Consider the following 20,387-nt stretch of genomic DNA (forward strand, 5'->3'; position numbering starts at 1 on the left):
CGGGGTGCTGAAGTGAAGGGGGAGGGCCTGAGTGCGCGTTCTTCCTTTCTTGGCCACGCCTACGGGGCGCAGGATCTCGGCTCGGGGTAGTGGTTCTCGCGATATCCCCATCCTCTTTGCTGGTAACGCGAGACTTCCTGAGTAGGCGGGGCGAACTGAGGCTTCGTCTCGATTCGTCCGTTTTGCACGCGGCGTGTGACGAATCGTGCGACCCTTCCTCTGAGGAAAAGCAAAGCGAACATGGGAGGTACGCGTCCTAGGACGGGGCTAACCCACCCTGAGCGAAAAGGGAGGAGGTGTGCTCGCACTCCCGTTGTGGAAGCTCGCTCTGTCAGCACTGGGAGAAAAATAACTGAAACCTCTTTCTTCTGTGAAAATGTAGGAACGTGGAGTCTTTTATAAAGCAATCTGAAAACCAGATGGGAGTCTGTTACAGTTCAGCATCTCCCCAGGAAGTGTTTGTTTGCTGCATCCCCTGACGATTATAAAAAAAAAGAGAAAGTGTTGACAATTTCCTATTTCCCGCCAACGCGTTTCGCCGTTAGCTTTGGTAGCTGGCCGTTGGAAAGCATATTTTCCACTTCATGAAAATACAGCCCCCTTATTGTGGTGTAACCTCAGAAAATAAGGTTTAGGGAACGGGTTGAGAGCCCTCTTTCTAACACACCCAAGAGCATTGTTTTGACTTTTTTTTTTTTAAGTTTCTCTTGTGGGCATTTCTTGTGCTATCTATCGGGATGTCTTGTGCACTGACTAAGCGAAGGAGGAATTCTCGGGGCATTCACGTTGGTGGTCAAACATTGGTCGCGGAAAGACGCGCACGGCGCAGTTGTTTTAATCCCCGTTCGTTCTTGGTAGAATCCTTTTCTTTCTTTATGACAGTTTCACCTCGCTCTGCCGCTAGTTCTCTACAATCCATCCGCTTGAAATGTGAAAATCAGGCGAGTTGCACGTGTTGACCCTGCAGGGCATTCTGGGAATTGTAGTCATTACTTAACGGTGTTGTCAAAACGTGCTTTTGTTTTGACTGGCTCCTCCGTGTGGACACCCTTCAGAGGCACTTTAAAACGAGAGACAGTGTTTTACACAGAGCAGGCGCCTGATTAAAAAATAATTCCTAATATCAAAATCTGGATACACAGGTTGTTTTTTAAATTTACAGAGGACCTCGGAACCCACTAATTGCTATGATTAATATGGGGAAAAAAGGCATTTTGAACTCCGAGAAAAACATTTCTGTCTTGGGTCAGAGCAAGCTTCACATAGATAACTTTGAGCCTGATGTTAGAGGATGCCTGAGTGGGAGTTTAGTTTGCAAAGGTGTTCAAGGCTGAGGGGATAATGTGTTACTGGCCTAAAATAACTTTTATAAACTTATATATGTCAAAGGAATGAGAACTATACAGAAGTCACTTTATGTGTTAAGAGGTTAATAGCCTCTGGACAAAATTGGGAAATAATATGAATCATTTTCTGAATTTATTCATTCAGTAAATATTTGTTGAGCATATGTTATAGAGTGGACATTGGTCTATATAGTGAATAAACTAGAAAAAGCTCCTTTTTTCATGGAGCTTATATTCTAGTGTAAGAAGACAAACAAATATATGCCAGGTACTGATAAACATTATGACCAAAAATAGAGTAATAAAAAGGTTAGAGAGTGAATTTGGAAAGGGTAAAGTGTTTATTCAGTAAGTCCTCTGAGGAAGGCAATGGGCCAAGCTTTTCCCTAGAGAGAGGATATATATATATATATATATATCTCCAGGAACCTGGAATCAAGTACAAAGGCCTTGTGGCTGTTGCATGTTGAATGAGTGAGTGGGATAGCAAGGAAACCAGTGTGACTGAAGTGGGGCAGAAAAGGGGAGAAATGGGGAAAGATAAGGTTGGAATTGGGACAGGGAATATTTTGCAGGGCCTTGGATTTTACTTTAAATGAGTTGAAAATCTCTTGGAGAGTTTTGAAGTAAGTTTCAAAGCAACTCTCCCATCTTCTCTTCAGAATTTCTTTTCTGGTATAGCCCCTGAGATCTGGTGACTGAGAAATAAAGGAGCAGATTAAACCCCTGGACTCATCTCTATCCCTTACTGGATCATCAAGTACAAGTACTGCAGTAGGTCAGAGGAATTCACTCTCACCTACTGCAGTAGGCCCATCTTACATTTGTAGAGATTGACATTTGCAAGGCCAGGGCAAGTATACAAATGGAAGACCATATATCATGTCTAAATATTTGTAAGTTTTAAATCAAGCAAACAAACTGTTGAAATATATTTTCTCCAACCTTTGGTATACTTTGAAAATCTATTTTCATAATGACCAGGAAGCCAGAGTCAAATATAGAATTCTTGATTTCCTTAAGTTCTAGAGTCTCCCTCTGGGCCCAACTAGTCTGCCATCCTTCTCTTCTCATACCTCAGCTCTGTCCTCAGGGGAGAAGCATGGACAGAGAGCAAGAACAGATCCTTCTAAAACACAGGGACCAGTGGTTACTTGGGTCTGAGGGCAAATTGCACTGAAACAATGTGTTTTTCCTTGCAAAGATTACTTTCTTCAGTCATCAAAGTTCTACTCCAAGGATAAAGATATATTTATATAACTTACATATAATCTTATATAATAAAAACTTGATATGCTAAATGTCTAGTCATCCATTCAACCAATCAAAGTATAATATGCTAATGATGTGCTAAGGCCACTCAACTGCTTGCTATGATGTGCACTGACCACCAGGGGACAGTCGATCAGTTGACCAGTCACTATGACATGTACTGACCACTAAAGGGCAGATGCTTGCTGCTGGGGTCTGGCCAATTGGGACTGAGCAATACGGCCCGGACATGCCCTGGAGCCCTCCTGTGGTCCCTCTCTATCTCTGATTGTGCACCTGTGGGGTCCCTTGGCCTGGCCTGTGCCCTCTTGCAAACCTGGACCAGTTGGAGGATGTTGGAGAGCTGCTTTCAGCTCCAGCCCAATCCCGCAGGCCAGGGTGAGAAACCCCACTGGAGCACGAATCCGTGCATGGGGCTCTAGTGTTTATATATTTACTAGAGGCCCCTTGCAGGAAGATTCATGCAATAGGCCTTCTCTTGGCTGCCAGCATTGGGTGCTGGAGGAAAACCAGTGCTGGAAGCCAAGGGAAGGAAGGCCTATTGCATGAATCTCTTCATGCAACGGGCCTCTAGTAATTATATAAACAGCCTCTATATCTGTTTTAAGCATTAACAGAAAATCATGATTCCTCCAGCTCTTATATCAAGAACATCCATGCACACACAAAATATGACCTATATTTGATGAGTAAATGCTTTTTCTGTATTTCCTAAATATTTTCTAAATTTAAAAAATGTACTGCCTCATTTTAGATTCCCACTTATAATATTTACTCCACTATGTTCATGGTTTTGCAGCCAGTTAAAAGGGCAGTATATCATTAAAAACAGCTCAAAGTAACTACCTCAACTCCAAAGTAACTACCTCAACTCCTTACTATATTTGTTAACTATACTAAGGAAATAGGTATGAGTTCTGAATATGGCAAGTTCTAGTTTGTAAAATATTTGTAAGAAAGTCAAGTGGGCAAAGAGGTGAGCCACAAGATGACCAAGTGTAAATAGGAAGAGATCCATGATAGTACCAAATGTAATCTATTATTTATAAGTTTTTCAGATATTTGAGAATTATAGGAAGTAAAGGTTAGTTATCTTTTCTAAGGTACTAGGGGACCAGTGCACAAATTTGTGCACCTTGAAAGGAACTGTGGGCCCTGAGGCTGTGGTGGGCACAGGGGCGGGCTCTCGGCCCATCCTTTGAGCCCCTGCCAAGCCTCTCCAATTGTTCCTCCTTGTCTCCTGTCTGCCAGAACCCCCGCTCCCAGTGCCACCACTTCCACACACTGATGGCACAGGCCCCACTCACACTTGCTGACAGCGTGAAGTTGGGGCTGGCACCAACAACAGGTGTGAGTGGGGCCGGGGCCAGCGCCACAGCAGGTATGAGCACCAGGCAGGACTGTGGCATGCAGGAGCTAAGAATTTCAGTAACCACCAGAGGCTCGCCTTGATGACAGCAACTGTAGCCAGGCCTTGGTCTGGGGCCCCTGCTTACCTGCTCCATCATCCGGCTGCAGCAGACACCCGTCACATTCTGTGCTCTGTGGCCTGTTGTCAATGCCCACCATGTTCCATGCATGCTCCCAGGTGCTCAGCACACGCCATAGTGACCTATTGTTCAGTTCTACCATTTAGTCTATTTGCATATTAGAGTTTTATATATATAGATATGTATGAATGGTTTACTTAAAAAAAAATTATTTCTAGAAAGAGGAAGGGGGAGAGAGAGAAACATGGGTTGCTCCTGCTCTTGCCGACTGGGGATCGAACAAGCAACCTGAGTTTTCACGTTGACTGGAACCGAACCTGCTACTTTTGGTGTACGGGAGGACACTTCAAGCAACTTAGCCATCTGACCAGGGCTCGGTAACTTTTTAAAAATATATATTTTTTATTGATTTTAGAGAGGAAGGAAGAGGGAGAGTGAGAGAGAGAGAGAATCACTCTCTCACTCATTGGCTGCCTCCTGCACCCCCCTACTGGGTGACAGCCCGAACATGTGTCCTTGATTGGAATCGAACCTGGGATCCTTCAGTCCACAGGCCAATGCACTATCCACTGAGCCAAACTGGCCAGGGCACTAGGTAACACTTGAAGTAAAAAATGGCACATGTAAATAGGCATTTTAATATAAATCATTAGAATACATTTATAGTATATATAAATCTATACATTAGGAGATACTATTGAAATTTTGCTCTACAGATTATTACTCTAGAATTCTCTTTAAAAAACATCATGAAGAAGGATTAGAAGATGACTGTGAAACAGGTTCTTCCATTACAATACTGCTTTTGTCATGTAGAGTTTTAACAACAGTTGTAGCTGGAGACTGCAGCACTTTGCGAGAAAGCCTCATTCTTCCATCAGCTGGATCACGTCCAAAATATTTGACCTGTGTTAAAGAAACAAATTTATTTTAATGATTTTCCTTGTTTACTGAAACCATAGCTCAGGGCTAAGTGAGGGTATATGCTAATAAATATAATTTGATTAAGTAGTGATTATAACAAAGGAAAAGAGAAGGGTATTATTTGCCTAATTATAATCTTCTGTTAGATTTATTTGTGCCTTTTATTCTCTCCAGGAGAGGCAGGTCCCTACACCAGAAATCAAGTGAAAGTCATGATAAATGATTCTACAAGGGCTTTTGAGCCTAATTGTGCTATACACTATACAGGATTACACTAGGTCACTCAGACTACTGCTCAAAGGACTATCACTGAAGATTATTTGGCTTGACCTTAGGCAATGAAAGTCAGGGGGAACTGTGGGAGTATTTAAAATCCCTTATGATGTTAAAAAAAAAAAGTCTTATACAGAGATGTTATGTCTTAGTTCTCATTTTTCCCTAGAGGCTACTTGAATAATGGGCTTGTAGATTGGGAATAAATTAGAAGCCATAGTTACTCAGATCATGGGTATTAGGTATAACTGGAATGAAAGGTGGTATGGCCCAAGAGACTCGGGCTGGCAAGAAGTTCTTTCATCAATCCAAAAGGACTATTAAAAAAGGCCAATTTTGTTATCAATTCTGGAGCTAAACAATATGGCTTTTATCTAACTAAAAAACCTATAGCCTCAAGCAGTGCAGAAGAAATTAAAAGTCCCAGCTCTTTAAATATGACATTCAAGACCCTCAACAGAGTTATCAGGGTTCTCATGTCCTGTCACTAAGTCACTAACTGCATAGCCATTACTGTCCTGATCATGTAATTTTAAAAGCTCTAAATGGGACTCTTCTAACTAAACTGTAAACTATAAACTCCTTGAGGCAACAAATTGTCTTAAATCCTTAATGAGTCTATTTAAGCAACCCTGCGGTTAAAAAAGACGCATGCCCTGGTTAGAGCTTCCTTCAACACCACGGTTGTGGGTTCAATCTCCAGACAGAGCACATATTGTACAACCAATGCATGCACAAATACTGTAAGTGAAACAACAGATGCATGCACAAATACTGTAAGTGAAACAACAAATGTAGATTTGATTCTTTCAGCTTACTTTTTGAAACTTCAAATACAATTTACAATTCTAGGCTAAAGGGGTGAATATAAGTACCTGAATTTCTTGGCCAACTTCTAATCCTAAGGCAGTGGGATGCTGAATCTGAAAGAGAACATGTTAAATTATTAGTTGTCATTTTATAATTATTTAATATCTATGGTACTACACATTTTTCCCCAAGTCGAAAATAGTTTTAGTGGTTTTTCTGATTATAAAATCATAATTATAAAGATTTAAAATAATACATAAATATTCAGATGATAGTAAAAAACATCTAAAACACTTCTATATAAATTATTGCTAACACTCCAATGAATATCTCTTCAAATGTTTCCCTATTTAGTGTTTGTATTACATTTATTAAAATGGACCGTTCTGAGCTTGTTTCATTCAGTGTGCTGACGTCTTTTCATAGCAATAAATGAAACATTACAGTTGAGTACTAAAATGATATAATTTGTATAAACAATTCCCTATATATTGTCATTTACTTTTGTTTTAAAATTCCAGTGCTGCAAATGCTAATTGGTGAATATAGGTGAAAGCTATATGGGTTTCAGTGTATTTTCCAAAATAAAAAGTTAACAAAAAATTAACTGCAGTGTTGGAATGCTTATGTATTCATCTACTCTTAATTATCCTCTTAGAACAAAGACCTATGTAGAACTCTTAGGTCCAAAGGTATTCATATATATTTACCAAATATTTTCCAAAAAGTTGGCTCCAATTTATTTCCTATCAGCACTGTAGAAAAATGCCTATTTTTTTCCCCACATTCTTATCTATATTGGGAATTTTCAACTATCATAAAGTTGAAAAATGATAACTTTATTTGCATTAAAAAATACTATAGGTACTGAATATCTTGGTTGGCATTAAAAAATGATTGGTCTATCATATTTGCTCCTTTTCCTATTGATATTCATCTTACTAATCTATAAAATATATGAAATATTTGTCATATGTTACAAGCATTTTTTTCTTTTTATTAAAATATATTTTATTGATTTTTAATAGAGAGGAAGGGAGAGGAATAGAAAGTTAGAAACATCGATGAGAGAAACATCAATCAGCTGCCTCCTGCACACCCCTCACTGGGATATGCCCACAACCAAGGTACATGCCCTTGAGCAGAACTGAACCTGGGACCCTTCAGTCCGCAGGCCGACGCTCTATCCACTGAGCCAAACTGGCTTCGGCAGCATTTTTTCTTTAAGTTGTTACTTGTCTTTCAGTGTTATTGTAATTTTGCCATATAATGAAATACAATATTATTACTTTATTTACATTTTGGCTTTGATATCGTGCTGAGAAATATTTACCCAGTAGGAAGATTAAAATATTCTAGTCCTCCCTCAACAGCATTCCATGCCCCAATTTTATTTTTCTTCTTCCACCACCTTAATTTTTTTTTTTTTTTTAAATATTGATTTCTTACAGAGAGGAAGGGAGAGGGACAGGGAGTTAGAAACATCGACCAGCTGCCCCTGCACACCCCACACTGGTGATGTTACCCGCAACCAAGGTACATGCCCTAGACCAGAATCAAACTTGGGACCCTTCAGTCTGTAGATAGACGCTCTATCTACTGAGCCAAACCTGTTCCAGCACCACCTTAATTTTTTTTTTTTAACATTTGGCTCCTTAATCTAAATGGGATTTTGGTATTAAAAGAGTAGAGATCCTGCATTATGATAACCAGCTGTACCAACATGATTTATTGAATAATCTTTGATTCTTCCTTAATTGAAAATACAATGTACGGTAAATATTGTATTATGTAGTCCTGTGTCTATAACTGAGTATATTTCTGTTTTATGAATCATCTATTTCTGGGCCAGTAATACACTGTTTTGTTCTCTATAGCTTTATGATTTAATATATGATAAAAATAGATACTCCTATTATTCCTCTGCCCTCCATCCCATCGTTTTCTTGAGTATTTTCAAGTTCTGCTTATGAACTATAACGAAGATTAAATAAATGTAAAAAACATCCTAAGAATTATCTTGCCATGATTGGTTGGTCAAGAAAATTGAGAAAACAGGGTTATTGCTATTTTAAGTAATTGCTTTGTGTCAACTCTAGATGCTATTTCACCCCAAAATTTTTAAGATCTGTTTCTATTCCTTCATGGAAGGAGAAACAAATACCTGTGATAAATAATGTAAAACCTTTCGTCAGCAGCATCTCTATCAGTTTTGGTTTTCTATATTAGGCCTGTAGTAGACAGAGTGTACAGTTCGCACTAGGTCAGTAAATTTCACTATGATTATTTTAAGGCAGTTTGAAAAATCATATGTCTTTTTTTTTTTTTTTACCTTTCGTTGATCAAGTTGTGAGTTATGAAGTAGTACTGCAGTCATATTTGGATATAGTTTAACCATTACTCCAGTGTCTCTACAAAAAAGGAAATAGGCCTGGTTAAAACATTAAGTATCTATGTATCCATTGGTAATCAAACTGTTATTATGTTTTCATACAAGAAAGTAAAAAAACAAAAATTCCTCCAATACATGCTTTTTTTGTTCCCCCCCTTCAAGTTTTGAGATATAACTGACACATAACATTGTATAAGTTTAAGGTGTAAAACAATGAATCAGTACATGTTTTCCTAACTATAAAGTATGATTGTCCAAAAGGGATACTTACTTTTTTATTAAAAATATACCCTATTTAAATATTTAAATACTATGTATCAAAGGACAGAAGACAGAAAAACATGCAGTCAAAAGCCTTTAGAATACTTTTCCTATATTTCTCTTAATATTTTTCAAAAAATTTTGAAATGACATTAAATATTTTAAGAATTACCATAATCTTATTACATAGTGATTTAAGAAGAAGATTAGATAACTGGTATACTTATTTTATTTAAAAATTTTTTATTTTCTATAGTCTAAAATCAGCCATTCCATTTCTTAGTTCTCACCTTTAATATTACATTAGCGGTACAGTGCACAAAATTCATGCACCGGGGAGGGGTCTCTTAGTCCAGTCTGCCCCTTCTCATATACTGGGAGCTCTCAGGGTATGAGCTACCGATGGCTTAGGCCCGCTCCCCTTTGGGAGTGGATCTAAGCCACAGTCTGGCCTCCCGTGGTGGGAGGCGACCAGGCTGATCAGGGAAAAGGGCTGCCTGTTGCTGCAGCCGCCAAGGTATTTTTATTTTTTTAATATATATTTTATTGATTTTTCACAGAGAGGAAGAGAGAGGGATAGAGAGTTAGCAACAGTGATGAGAGAGAAACATCGATTAGCTGCCTCCTGTACACCCCTCACTGGGGAGGTGCCCACAACCAAGATACATGCCCTTGACTGGAATCGAACCCGGGACCTTTCAGTCCACAGGCCAATGCTCTAACTACTGAGACAAACCGGTTCCAGCCCATCAAGGTATTTTTATCAACATGGACTCCAGTCTCTTCACCATGAAAAAATTACAACTTTCTTTAGGCATTTTCAAAATGTGTCTTTCATAGGATATGACCTTTCTTTCTTTCTTTTTCTTTTTATCCTTACCTGAGTATATTTCCATTGATCTCCCCCCCTCTCCCCCCCTTGCGCCTTTCCCTCTGATTCCAGGCTTGGCTCCTGCTCAAGCCTAAAGCCTCCACCCCAAGCTTTAGGCTTGGGAGCTTGGGAAGGGGGACCCCCTAACCCCTCCGATGGCCGGCTGGGAGTGACCTGGGTGCCAAGGAGGCTCCTGGGAACCAGGTATGTATGCAAATTAACTGCCATCTTTGTTGGGTTAATTTGCATACTCACTCTGATTGGCTGTGGGTATAGTGGAGGTATGGTCAATTTACATGTTTCTCTATTATTAGGTAAGATGATCTCATTGCCTTTTATTATTCATTTCAAATTGCTTTGAACATTCATGCTACATCTGATAATTTTTTTTTTTTTTGTAGAAAAGGATTTTCTGATCCTTAAAATCAATCTTTTTATCTGGTAAAAATAAAAGGAACTACAAAGGCAATAAATAGTATGTATCTTTAAAACAGACCAACAAAAAAATACCAAAGAAAGAAAAAGCAAAAGGAAAGAAAAAGGAAATATTGCTAAGTCTGTTTAATTGTCTATTGGGAAAATTAAAAAGATGGGGAATTTGGTTAAACTATTGAATTAGAAGAATCTATTATAATTTGTAATTACAGAACCATATTACTGAAAATCTACAAACTGATATAGAAAATAAATTTATACCTTAAAATAATTAATGATTATATGTTAACTGACATATAGTCTAAACCTAAGTCCAAAGTATTATAAATAAAGCAAACATATATGAAGCTTATAATATAAATCTTATTAAAAAAAACCAGCAAAGCATATTGATATTACCTGATTTCAGTTATTGTTGCGGTATATACTGCTCCAAATTCTAATTGCTGCTCTTGCTGTAAGTGCAAAATAAGCCATAAGATTCATTATGCAAACAGCAACAAAAAATAGAAAAAATAAATGTTATAAGATCTATACTTACATCATCTTTGCAGATTTCCATAATGTAATCTCTTGCTTCATGCATAGCACTGGGTATTGGTGCAAATATAGAAAATGTTTCTTCATCTACCTGACTAATGGTTACACCTTTTAAAAAGATAATTTGCATATTAAGGTTAACTTGCTCATTCCAGCGGAGATTAGTATAAAAAGTCAATGTGAGTGGAGGAAATGACCTGGAAGTAGTTGGCAGGATGGTGCTATGTTTAATCAATGCTTTAGGAATGAAGAGGTTTATTCACCAACAAATACACCCTGCACCTCTGGAATGTATCCAGATTGTGCTAGCCAATAAACCCCCTCTTTCTTGCAGCCGATAATCTGGTGGGATAAAGTATGCAAGTTCTAATTTTGGAGAGTTTAGTTTTGTTCTCTTAATTATTAATAAACACGATAGTAGAATTCTTTCTTCAACTTTTCTTCTCTCTCCCTTTTATCCTTTAGAGTGGTGAACAGTGGATAAGGGACGAAATCATGTCAGTTTCTCAATCTTAACTGGCTAAGGTGACTCTCCTCACTCTCCTTCAATAATCTCAAAGCTGGTAAGTACTAGGTAACCCAAAGCTTGCTTTCAGAAAAAAAATAAAAATAAAAAAAATAAAAAATTAAAGCTTACTATTCCTATATTTACTCTTTAAAAATAAGAGGAACACTGTGAAAAACGGCGGGAGTAATTGTAAAAGAAAATTAAAGCAGAACTCTAAAGTGAAAAACTAAACATTTTTCTAAATGCTTGATTTTAAATTGTTGCAAAAAAGACTAGGAATTCTAGGTCATCCTTCTTGAATACAGTTAAGGATAATCATTTGCTAATTTATTAACAGGCATACAGAAAACTTACAGTAAAGCCATATCTATGTTATATCCTTTTCTTTTGGTCTCCCTCTCATTTACTAAACATATATTTTTGGAGCAAACAATAGAAATGAAGTTACAAACTTATGACCTAGCATTAGAAATAAAAAACTCAAACTTCATATAACACTTACCTGTTTCAGCCTGAAGTTTTTTTAAATTATATCCACCTGGTCCAACAAATATTGCTCGTTTTGATAATGGAACCTGAACAGTTTCTGAAATGTAGTATAGACAAAAATATAAATAAATACATATTTGAATCTAAAATATTTCCTATTCACTTAGGAGTTTTTTGTCCTAGATACATGTAAAAATATTTCAGCATGAAATAGAAAACAATTTGCTAGTGACTAAAATTACTGTAAGTTCTAATATCAATATTCCCCCAAATTTAAATCACAAAACTTTAAAAATAGATTTGTTTTGTGAAAGGAGTTACAAATATTGAAAAATAATAATATACTTTCATATATTAATATTTATCTTATCATGAAATCAGTAATAATTTTATTACCTATAACAGGTCCATTTTCTTTTCTAGATGCCCGAGGCTTTGAAATAACTTTGTTCATAATCTGTAGTATCTCCTTCTTTGCCACTAGAAGAGATTAAAAACAATAAGAAATAATAACTATGTAAACTAAATATGATAAGTTATAGCAGCAATCATCTTAGTTTTCATGGCATAAATTTCAAATTTTTTAGCTTAATAATAAAAGCTTTTCACATTTGTTACCTTGACAATTTTACTCATATTTTCTTCTCTAGTATTATCTTAGAAAGTTACTTAATTTGAAAAATTGGAATTTTTAGTGGCCTTCCATTTTGGTTATTTGTGTGTCTAGTAACTTAATACTTCTTGATCGAGGGTATTATGTGAAATTTCATTTTCTAAAGCAATGCTTTCTAATAAGCTTATCTATAAATACAAAAGGCTAATTGCAAAGCTCCTGCAGGAGTTTGACCTAGAGACTACTTGCTATGACATGTGCTGACCACCAGGGGGCAGTGCAGAGTAAAGGAAGGCCTCAGCCTGCAGCTGGCAGCTGGCGAAGGAAGGCCTGGCTGGTAAATATTGGCCCTGATTGCCGATCAGGCCTAGAGACGCTACCTGTGCACAAATTCTGTGCACCAGGCCTCTAGTTTTTTTATAATATGCCTACTGGGAATTATAGTTTCATTAACAAAGTAGATAATGATGGAAAGAGGCACACTGGCTTAGCTTACCTGAGGCTTGTTGAATGGCCTCCATTACAATTTTTAATGGTATTCCAGGTAATTTAATATCAGCCTAATAAGGAAAAGCCAAATATTATATAAATACTTATTTATGATATTATTAAATATCATAAAAATGAAACAAGTTTGGTTTAAAAATACCTGTAATGCAGTTATTCCCTTATTAGTGCCGGCCATTTTGAAATCCATGTCACCATTGTAATCTTCAATTCCCTTAAGGAATTTAAGAAAATATGATATAGTTTTAAATACAAACAAAATTCACTCATTGTCATTGTGGAGAAATTTTGAAAAATAGCTTTAGATATAATAAACTGTGTCCTCTAAGATGACACAGACATACTTTAACTACTTCTAATTTGTGACTTTTAAGTTATAAATATTTCACCTGAAAAATCACTATTTTAGATCATGTTTTCCCCCTAAAAGCATAAGGATTAATTTATGATTATCCTAAAGTGAGCTAAACTAAGGATACTTATAAGTAATATATATTTTTAATTAACATCCTATAAGAAACAAGGAGAAAATGTAGTGGAGGAAAGCAAGAACAAGGACTTATTACTTGAGTCGTAGCATTCTTTTAAGCATAAGATGCTTGTAAATTATGTATAATCTTTACCTTTAAGCATTAGAAAATGTGAATATACTTGCCAGAATATCTGTTAGCAAACGATAATCTTCTATTTCATCCTTATCAGTATTGTTTTTGGTGACCAATCCTACTGCCACACCCGCGACAGCAGATGAAATAGGAACCCCTATAATTGAGAGAAAGAACTTCTGTGTGATGTATACAGCCTAACACATACATTTATCATTCTGTTGACATTTATTTTAATGTAAGTGAATGGTATTCTAAATTGACAATCACTGAAACTAATTTGGAAAGGTCTTTTAAAAAAAATTTCCCTCCTTGTGATGTCACCCTTCCTGGCTGTGTCCTTTGGTATTTGACTCCTTCTGGGTTCTGGTTATAGATCTTCGTCCTCCCTCCCATCCCCATTCCTTTTTTTAAAAAAAAGATTTTTAAATTGATTTTTGAGAGAGGGAGGGAAGGAGACAGAGAAATATTGATGTGAGAGTGAAACATGATTGGCTGCCTCCTGAATGCCCCCTACCAGAGATTGAGTCTGAAACCTGGGCATGTGCCCTGACCGGGAATCAAACCAGCAATCTTTCAACCAACTGAGCCACACTGGATGGAAAGATCTTAGTAAGTCATCTAACTATCTCATTTTTCTTAAACATATAATAAAAGCCTTTTAAAAACAATTCTAGCAAGTAATAACTGTTTTTAGCACAAAGCTCTCTCTAATAATAGTAACCTTAACTCTTTTATTTGTTGATTGATTTTAGAGAGGGGGAGGAGGGAAGAAGAGACAATAGCATCATTTTATTGTTCCATTTACTTATGCATTCATTGGTTTCTATCAGTATCCTTTTTATTGGTAGGCCTGTGGTCAGTCAACTTACGAACAAAGACAGTGAAAAAGACAAGGTTTAGGATGACACATCCTGAAGTATTACACTTGAGACTCTTTGACCCATCAGGTCAACAAGTCCTCTTTGCTGATCCTTCAACCAGTTAGGAAATGTGCACCTAGCATCCAGTCAATTTCTGCATTTTTCATAGAAAGATCCTAAAGGCTGAACTCTAGGTATACTATATAAGCAGTACCCTCCCTCCTCACTTCAAATCTAGTAATATTTTTGAAAACAAAAAATTAGTTTACTATGGCATGACTTATTTTGACTCTGGTTCCTTCCCTCCACAGCCCTCCCCTTACAAAATCCTTATAAAGCATTCTTTTTATAGTGTACCTAAGGGTCTTGCTGAAGGTCACTTTCAGGTTCACGGAGTTATACTTTATAGAAGATGCCTTTCTTAGTTTTCAGAAGTAAGAACCTTTTGTGTCCTTGGTATACTAACTAGACTCTGTGACTTCTCAAACACTTCTGTTATCTCATCCTGAAGTACTGATCATACTTAGGATGGATTTTTGTCTAAATCAAAAGATCAGAATTAATTTAAAATAGTTGAAAACTCTTATAATCTCTTTTCAGTTCACCTTTTCCAGAATTTGTTCTGTTTTCTCCAATCTGAGATTAGAAGACTGAAGAATGCAAACTCCACAAGGACAGGGACTTTGTTTTGTGTCCTACTAAGATCAGTGCTTGGTACAGAGGTGGCATACAATAAAGATTTATTGAATAAATGCATGAAGGTGAAAATAGGAATAGTATTCTACTAGTTACCTAGTAGAATTGTTTCCCTTCCATTGAACACAACTAGAAAAGCACCTTTAATTGCTTTTAGCTTTTTTCCCTTTGGCTTAAGTTTTAACCTTCCTAGATAATGTTCTATATTCACACCATTCTTTATATTGTCCTTTGTTAGGTTGTCCTATCTTTCAAACTTGTACTGTAAATGTGTAAACTTATAGGGGAACTCCTTGTGTGGCCTCGAGTGACTTTAGATTAGTTTTTTCTTTCTTGAATAGCATCATTAGTGACTATTTGGCAATAATTGGTATTAGAGTCTCTTAAGTTGTTCTTAAAAAAATATATATTTTATTGAATTTTTACAGAGAGGAAGGGAAATGGATAGAGAGCTAGAAACATCAATGAGAGAGAAACATCGACCAGCTGCCTCCTGCACACCCCCCACAGGGGATGTGCCCGCAACCAAGGTACATGCCCTTGACCGGAATCGAACCTGGGACCTTTAAGTCCGCAGACCTACGCTCCATCCACTGAGCCAAACCGGTTTTGGCAAGACTCTTAACTTTTTGACTCTTTCCCTTTTCGTGTTTCAGACCCAAAGATTATATTTAACCACTTATAGTCTTCCTTCCTAAAATTATGTATACACACTATGAGTGGCATTGTTCTTCTCATAACGTACACAAAGTTGCTGGACGATTACATGGTTATTTTCCCTTATCAGTCCTACTACTTCTTGCTAATCCAAACTTCTATAGTGAATGGAATCAACTTTAGTGAAAGGTGGAGCTCTCAGACCTTTTGGAAGGTGAGAAAGCTTATTGGGCCACCAAGGGCAAGTAAACAATTTGAGTGTATTGCTTTTAGCCAAAAAATAGGAATGCCAGCAGATATTTGTAGTTGAAGCTGTACTTTGTGATTACTTTGCTTCTGGCCTGGTTAGTAATTTGTAATATGATTTCTCTAAGTCTACTCAACTTGAAAGAAATCTTATATTTTATACTAACCAAGTATTGTATAATAAAGCATTAGAAGTTTTGAGACATAATTCTCTTACCTGCATCCATTAATGCTAAACTTCCACAACATGCAGATGCCATAGAAGATGATCCTACAAAAAGAAAGATAAATATTTGCTTTATAATATACTGATTTAAAAAATACATATATACACAAAATTATTGGTATTGGTTATTTCCTTATAAATATTCAACTATAATATTAAATTTAATATTCTTTCCTTCTTTTTAAAAGCACTTAAGGCAAGCTCTCTTAAATCATGAACTATAGAGATGCATATATGATAACTGTTAGCTATATAAGGATACTAAATTTAAATTGAAGTAAATTCAGTCCCTCAATGGAGAGCAGAGATTGAAAATTTTTATCATCAAAGAGAGCAGTGCTAGAGATTCTGATTCTAAGAATGCTCCCAGAAGCACTAGGAAGCCACTTTTGTTTCTTACTCCGAAGTAGTTAAAAGATACAGGGCTTTGGCTCTCTCACTGGACCATAAGCAGGAGCCTAACCACACCCAGTAAAGAACAGAGTCTCTAGTTTAAATTCTGAGCTTGCTTTATTTTGCTTAAAAAACAAACACCTTATGACCTCCTGATCTATGTCAGCTACATCTTTGAAAATGCTGTACCTTTTCTGCCTGTAATGACTTGCCTTAACCTATGGACTGATTTTTAAAAAAAAATTTAAATTTGACTTTTAAACTTAGCCTCTCTCTGTGGCTATCATATCTATGCCCACTGCCTAATGGATGACTCAGTTTTGGCCCTTGCTCTGTGGTTCGTGAAAGTAAACAAACAACCCAAACTGGATCTCTTATCCTATGCTAGGGGCCAAGTGCATGAATTTGTATACTTTGAAAGGAATTGTGGGCCGCGAGGCTGCAGTAGGCACAGGGGCGGGTCTTGGCCCATCCTCCATGCCCCCTGCCTGGCCTCTCCTGCTGGGGCCTTTAGTCCCATCTGCAGGCAGCCCTGCTCCCACTGCCGCCATTACCACACACTGACAGTGCTTTTTCTGGTTGCACCCGATGGAGGTAATGCGATTGAGGCCAGCGCCAGCAGTGGGTGCAAGTGGGGCTGGTGCCGTCAGCAGCTGTGAGCGGCAGCTGCTGCCCCAATCGCCCCCCAGGTGCAGGGGGAGGTGAAGAAGTCCTCAGGGGCAATCAGGACCAACAGTTGCTGCTCGCACCCGCTGATGGTGCCAAGCTATTGAAACCAGCACTGGGCACCGGAAGCGGGGGCAAGTGCCTAAGTGCCAGGCTGGACCACAGCCCGCAGGAGCAAAGAATTTTCAGTAACCACCAGAGGCTCACCTATGGCAGCAACCGGTGCCCTGCCTTGGTCTGGTGCCCCTGCTCACCTGCTCCACCATCTTACATGTTCCACACAAGTCCCTTGGTGTCAGTACACGTCATAGTGACCAGTTGTTCAGTTGTTCTGCTATTTGGTCGATTTGCCTTTTAGCCCTTTATTGCATATGATAATAAAAACCTAATATGCAAATAGACTGACCAGTGGAACGACAGGTTGCTATGACGTGCATTGACCACCTGGGGGCAGATGCTCAATGCAGGAGCTTCACCCTGGTGGTCAGTGTGCTCCCACAGGGGAGTGCTGTTCAGTCAGAAGCTGGCAAGTGCAGCTGTGGTGTGGGAGCCTCTCTCGCCTCAACAGCTGTAAGGAGCAGCAAGCAGGCGGGTGATAAGGAGTAAGGGGTCCCAGACTGCAAGAGGGCGCAGGCTGGGCTGAGGGACCCCTCTCCCCCAGTGCATGAATTTCGTGCACCGGGCCTCAAGTAACAGATAAAGAAAGAGAAATATTTGTTTTATATTGCTTTCAAAATAACTAATTTGATAGAACAGATTTAGTCAAGTCTATGATTACTAAACACATATTTCTTTTTTTTAAAAATATATTTTATTGATTTTTTTTTATAGAGAGGAAGAGAGAGGGAGAGGGGGATAGAGAGTTAGAAACATCGATAGCTGCCTCTTGCACCCCCCCTCCCCCCACTCCCCCACTGGGGATGTGCCTGCAACCAAAGTAGTACATGCCTTTGACCAGAATCGAACCTGGGACCCTTCAGTCCGCAGGCCTGAGTCAAACCGGTTTTCGGCAACACATATTTCTTTTGCAATGGGTTTGGGTACTGTAGTAATAAACAATGTAACATTACTTCTGGAAAGTTAAGAATATAACAGGGGTGCCCTTGCTGGTTTGGCTCAGTGGATAGAGCATCAGCCTGCAGACTGAAAAGTCCCAGGTTCAATTCTGGTCAAGGGCACATGCTTGGGTTCTGAGCTCAATCCCCAGGGGGCGTATAGGAGGCAGCCAGTCAAGGATTCTCTCATCATTGATGTTTCTTTCTCTCCCTCCCTCTCTAAATCAATAAAAAAATATATTGAAAAAAAAAAAAAAAAAAAAAGAATATAACAGGAAATCTGATCTTTTTTACTAGGAAAAATATATTTCAATGTCATACCATTTGACTCCAGGACTTCAGATGTGACTCTTATGGTGAAAGGAAAATCTTTGGGAATAACAGGATACAGAGCTTTCTCAGCAAGAGCACCTAAATTAGAATAAAAAATAATGAGCAAAAAAATGTACTAAGTCTTTGTAAGAATATCATATAAGTTTACAGATTTGTACTCACCATGCCCAAGTTCTCTTCTATTTACACCAGTGACTTTGCCAATTTCATTTGTTGCATATGGAGGAAACTAGAAAACAAAACAAGCCCACATACATATATGACTGACATGGAAAGATATCCAAGATATATTACCAAAATAATAAAACAAGTTACAAAACTGTAGAATTCCAATTTGTTTAAAAAAAAAAAAATACACACACATAGATACATAAACACACAGAGAGAAAATATCTGGACACACCTAATTGGTTTGGCTTAGTGGATAGAGTGTCAGCCTGTGGACTTAAAAATCCCAGGTTCGATTCCGGTCAAGGACATGTACCTTGGTTGCAGGCACATCCCTGGTAGGCAGCTGGTGTTTCTCTCTCATCGATGTTTCTAACTCTCTCTCCCTCTCCCTTTCTCTCTGTAAAAAGTCAATAAAATATATTTTAAAAAAAAAGAAAAAATATCTGGACATCCAACATATATAATATATACCATATTGCTAAAAGTAGGTATTTCTAGTGTATATGAATCAAGTGGGAAGTGAATAGTTATAGGGATTTATGCCAAAAATTTCTACAATTTTTAAATTATTAACAATAACAAATATACAGTAGGTCCTTGGTTTATGTCAGAGATCCTTTTCTATGGTGCAATGTGATGTGATTTTTGCTGTAAGTCGGAACCCACCTACATAAGCACCTACGTCACTCACATGGAGCACATACACAGCAGTAATGAAGTGAAGCAGTAAAAAAAAATTTAAAAGAAACATCGCTGTGAGAGAAACATCAGTTGCATCCCTCCCATACTTGCCCAGCTGGAATCAGACTGCAACTCAGGTATGTGCCCTCACCAGAAACCGAACATGTGACCCCTTTGTCTCTGGGACAATACTCCAACCAACTGAGCCACAATGGTCAGGGCAAAATATATTTTTATAATGAGACAGAATAAAACAAAACAAAACAAACAAAACACAGATAAAAAAAGAAATCTACACTGAGGAAACAGATCTTCTCCAGTAATGGTTTTCCTTTGACAGAGGTTGCAAACTTTTATTTGATTACTAGAGGCTTGGTGCACAGCATTCATGCACTCGGGGGGTGGGGGAGTCCCTCAGCCCGGCCTGCGCCCTTTTGCAGTCCAGGAGCCCTTACGGGAAGTCTGACTCATGGCTTCCGGACATCCTTAAAGCTGCCGTGGAGATGGGAGGGGCTCCCACCACCACCACTGTTCTCACCAGTTGTCAGCCTGGCTTCTGGCTGAGTGGCTCCCCCTGTGGGAGCACACTGACCTGTCATTATGCCATTTGGTGATTTGCATATTACCCTTTTATTATATAGGATTATGTTGTCTTAAGGGGTATGAATTAGTTATGATCATTTAAAAAATTGGGAAATTAACCATAAAAATTTGGAATGGTAACATTGTATTTTCTGATTTGGGTGCAGGTTACATGAGTGTCTGCCTTATAAAAATGCATTAAGCTATATTTCGTTTTACATGGTTTTCATTACCTGTATTTTACTTTACAATAAAACTAAAAAAATGTGATGATACAACATAACCCATAGTTTTGTCCTACACCTTCCCCTACCTCTTTCCCTATTATCAGCTAGAGCTACACATTTCAGAGCTGCCCTTTTAAAAAAGAATGCTATGTGCTCTTTAGCTCATAATAGAGGATGTGCTTCTATAGCACGTGGGTTTACCCACAATGGGACAATTATAAGGGACTCCAGATTTGTGAGGATCACCAGGTTTAA

At 38.0% G+C, this 20,387-nt stretch overlaps 1 protein-coding gene across 2 annotated transcripts in view; it reads right to left on the reverse strand.

The window, feature by feature from the left end:
• Window positions 1-4,726: 4,726 nt before the first annotated feature.
• Window positions 4,727-20,387, reverse strand: part of PNPT1 (polyribonucleotide nucleotidyltransferase 1) — a 35,890-nt gene continuing 20,229 nt past the window's right edge. For both annotated transcript variants that reach the window (XM_084900805.1, XM_084900806.1), the window contains exons 16-28: window positions 18,634-18,700; window positions 18,460-18,549; window positions 16,016-16,069; window positions 13,387-13,493; window positions 12,874-12,945; window positions 12,721-12,784; window positions 12,008-12,091; window positions 11,625-11,708; window positions 10,616-10,722; window positions 10,474-10,529; window positions 8,448-8,526; window positions 6,181-6,228; window positions 4,727-5,014 (exon numbers count right to left, since the gene is read on the reverse strand). In XM_084900805.1, the coding sequence (XP_084756931.1) occupies window positions 4,856-5,014; window positions 6,181-6,228; window positions 8,448-8,526; window positions 10,474-10,529; window positions 10,616-10,722; window positions 11,625-11,708; window positions 12,008-12,091; window positions 12,721-12,784; window positions 12,874-12,945; window positions 13,387-13,493; window positions 16,016-16,069; window positions 18,460-18,549; window positions 18,634-18,700 (1,071 nt within the window). In that variant the 3' untranslated portion in view covers window positions 4,727-4,855. The remainder of the gene's footprint in view (window positions 5,015-6,180; window positions 6,229-8,447; window positions 8,527-10,473; window positions 10,530-10,615; window positions 10,723-11,624; window positions 11,709-12,007; window positions 12,092-12,720; window positions 12,785-12,873; window positions 12,946-13,386; window positions 13,494-16,015; window positions 16,070-18,459; window positions 18,550-18,633; window positions 18,701-20,387) is intronic.

The sequence above is a fragment of the Pipistrellus hanaki genome (assembly GCF_964339955.1).
Source record: "Pipistrellus hanaki genome assembly, chromosome: 12".
In the NCBI taxonomy this organism is placed as follows: Eukaryota; Metazoa; Chordata; class Mammalia; order Chiroptera; family Vespertilionidae; genus Pipistrellus; species Pipistrellus hanaki.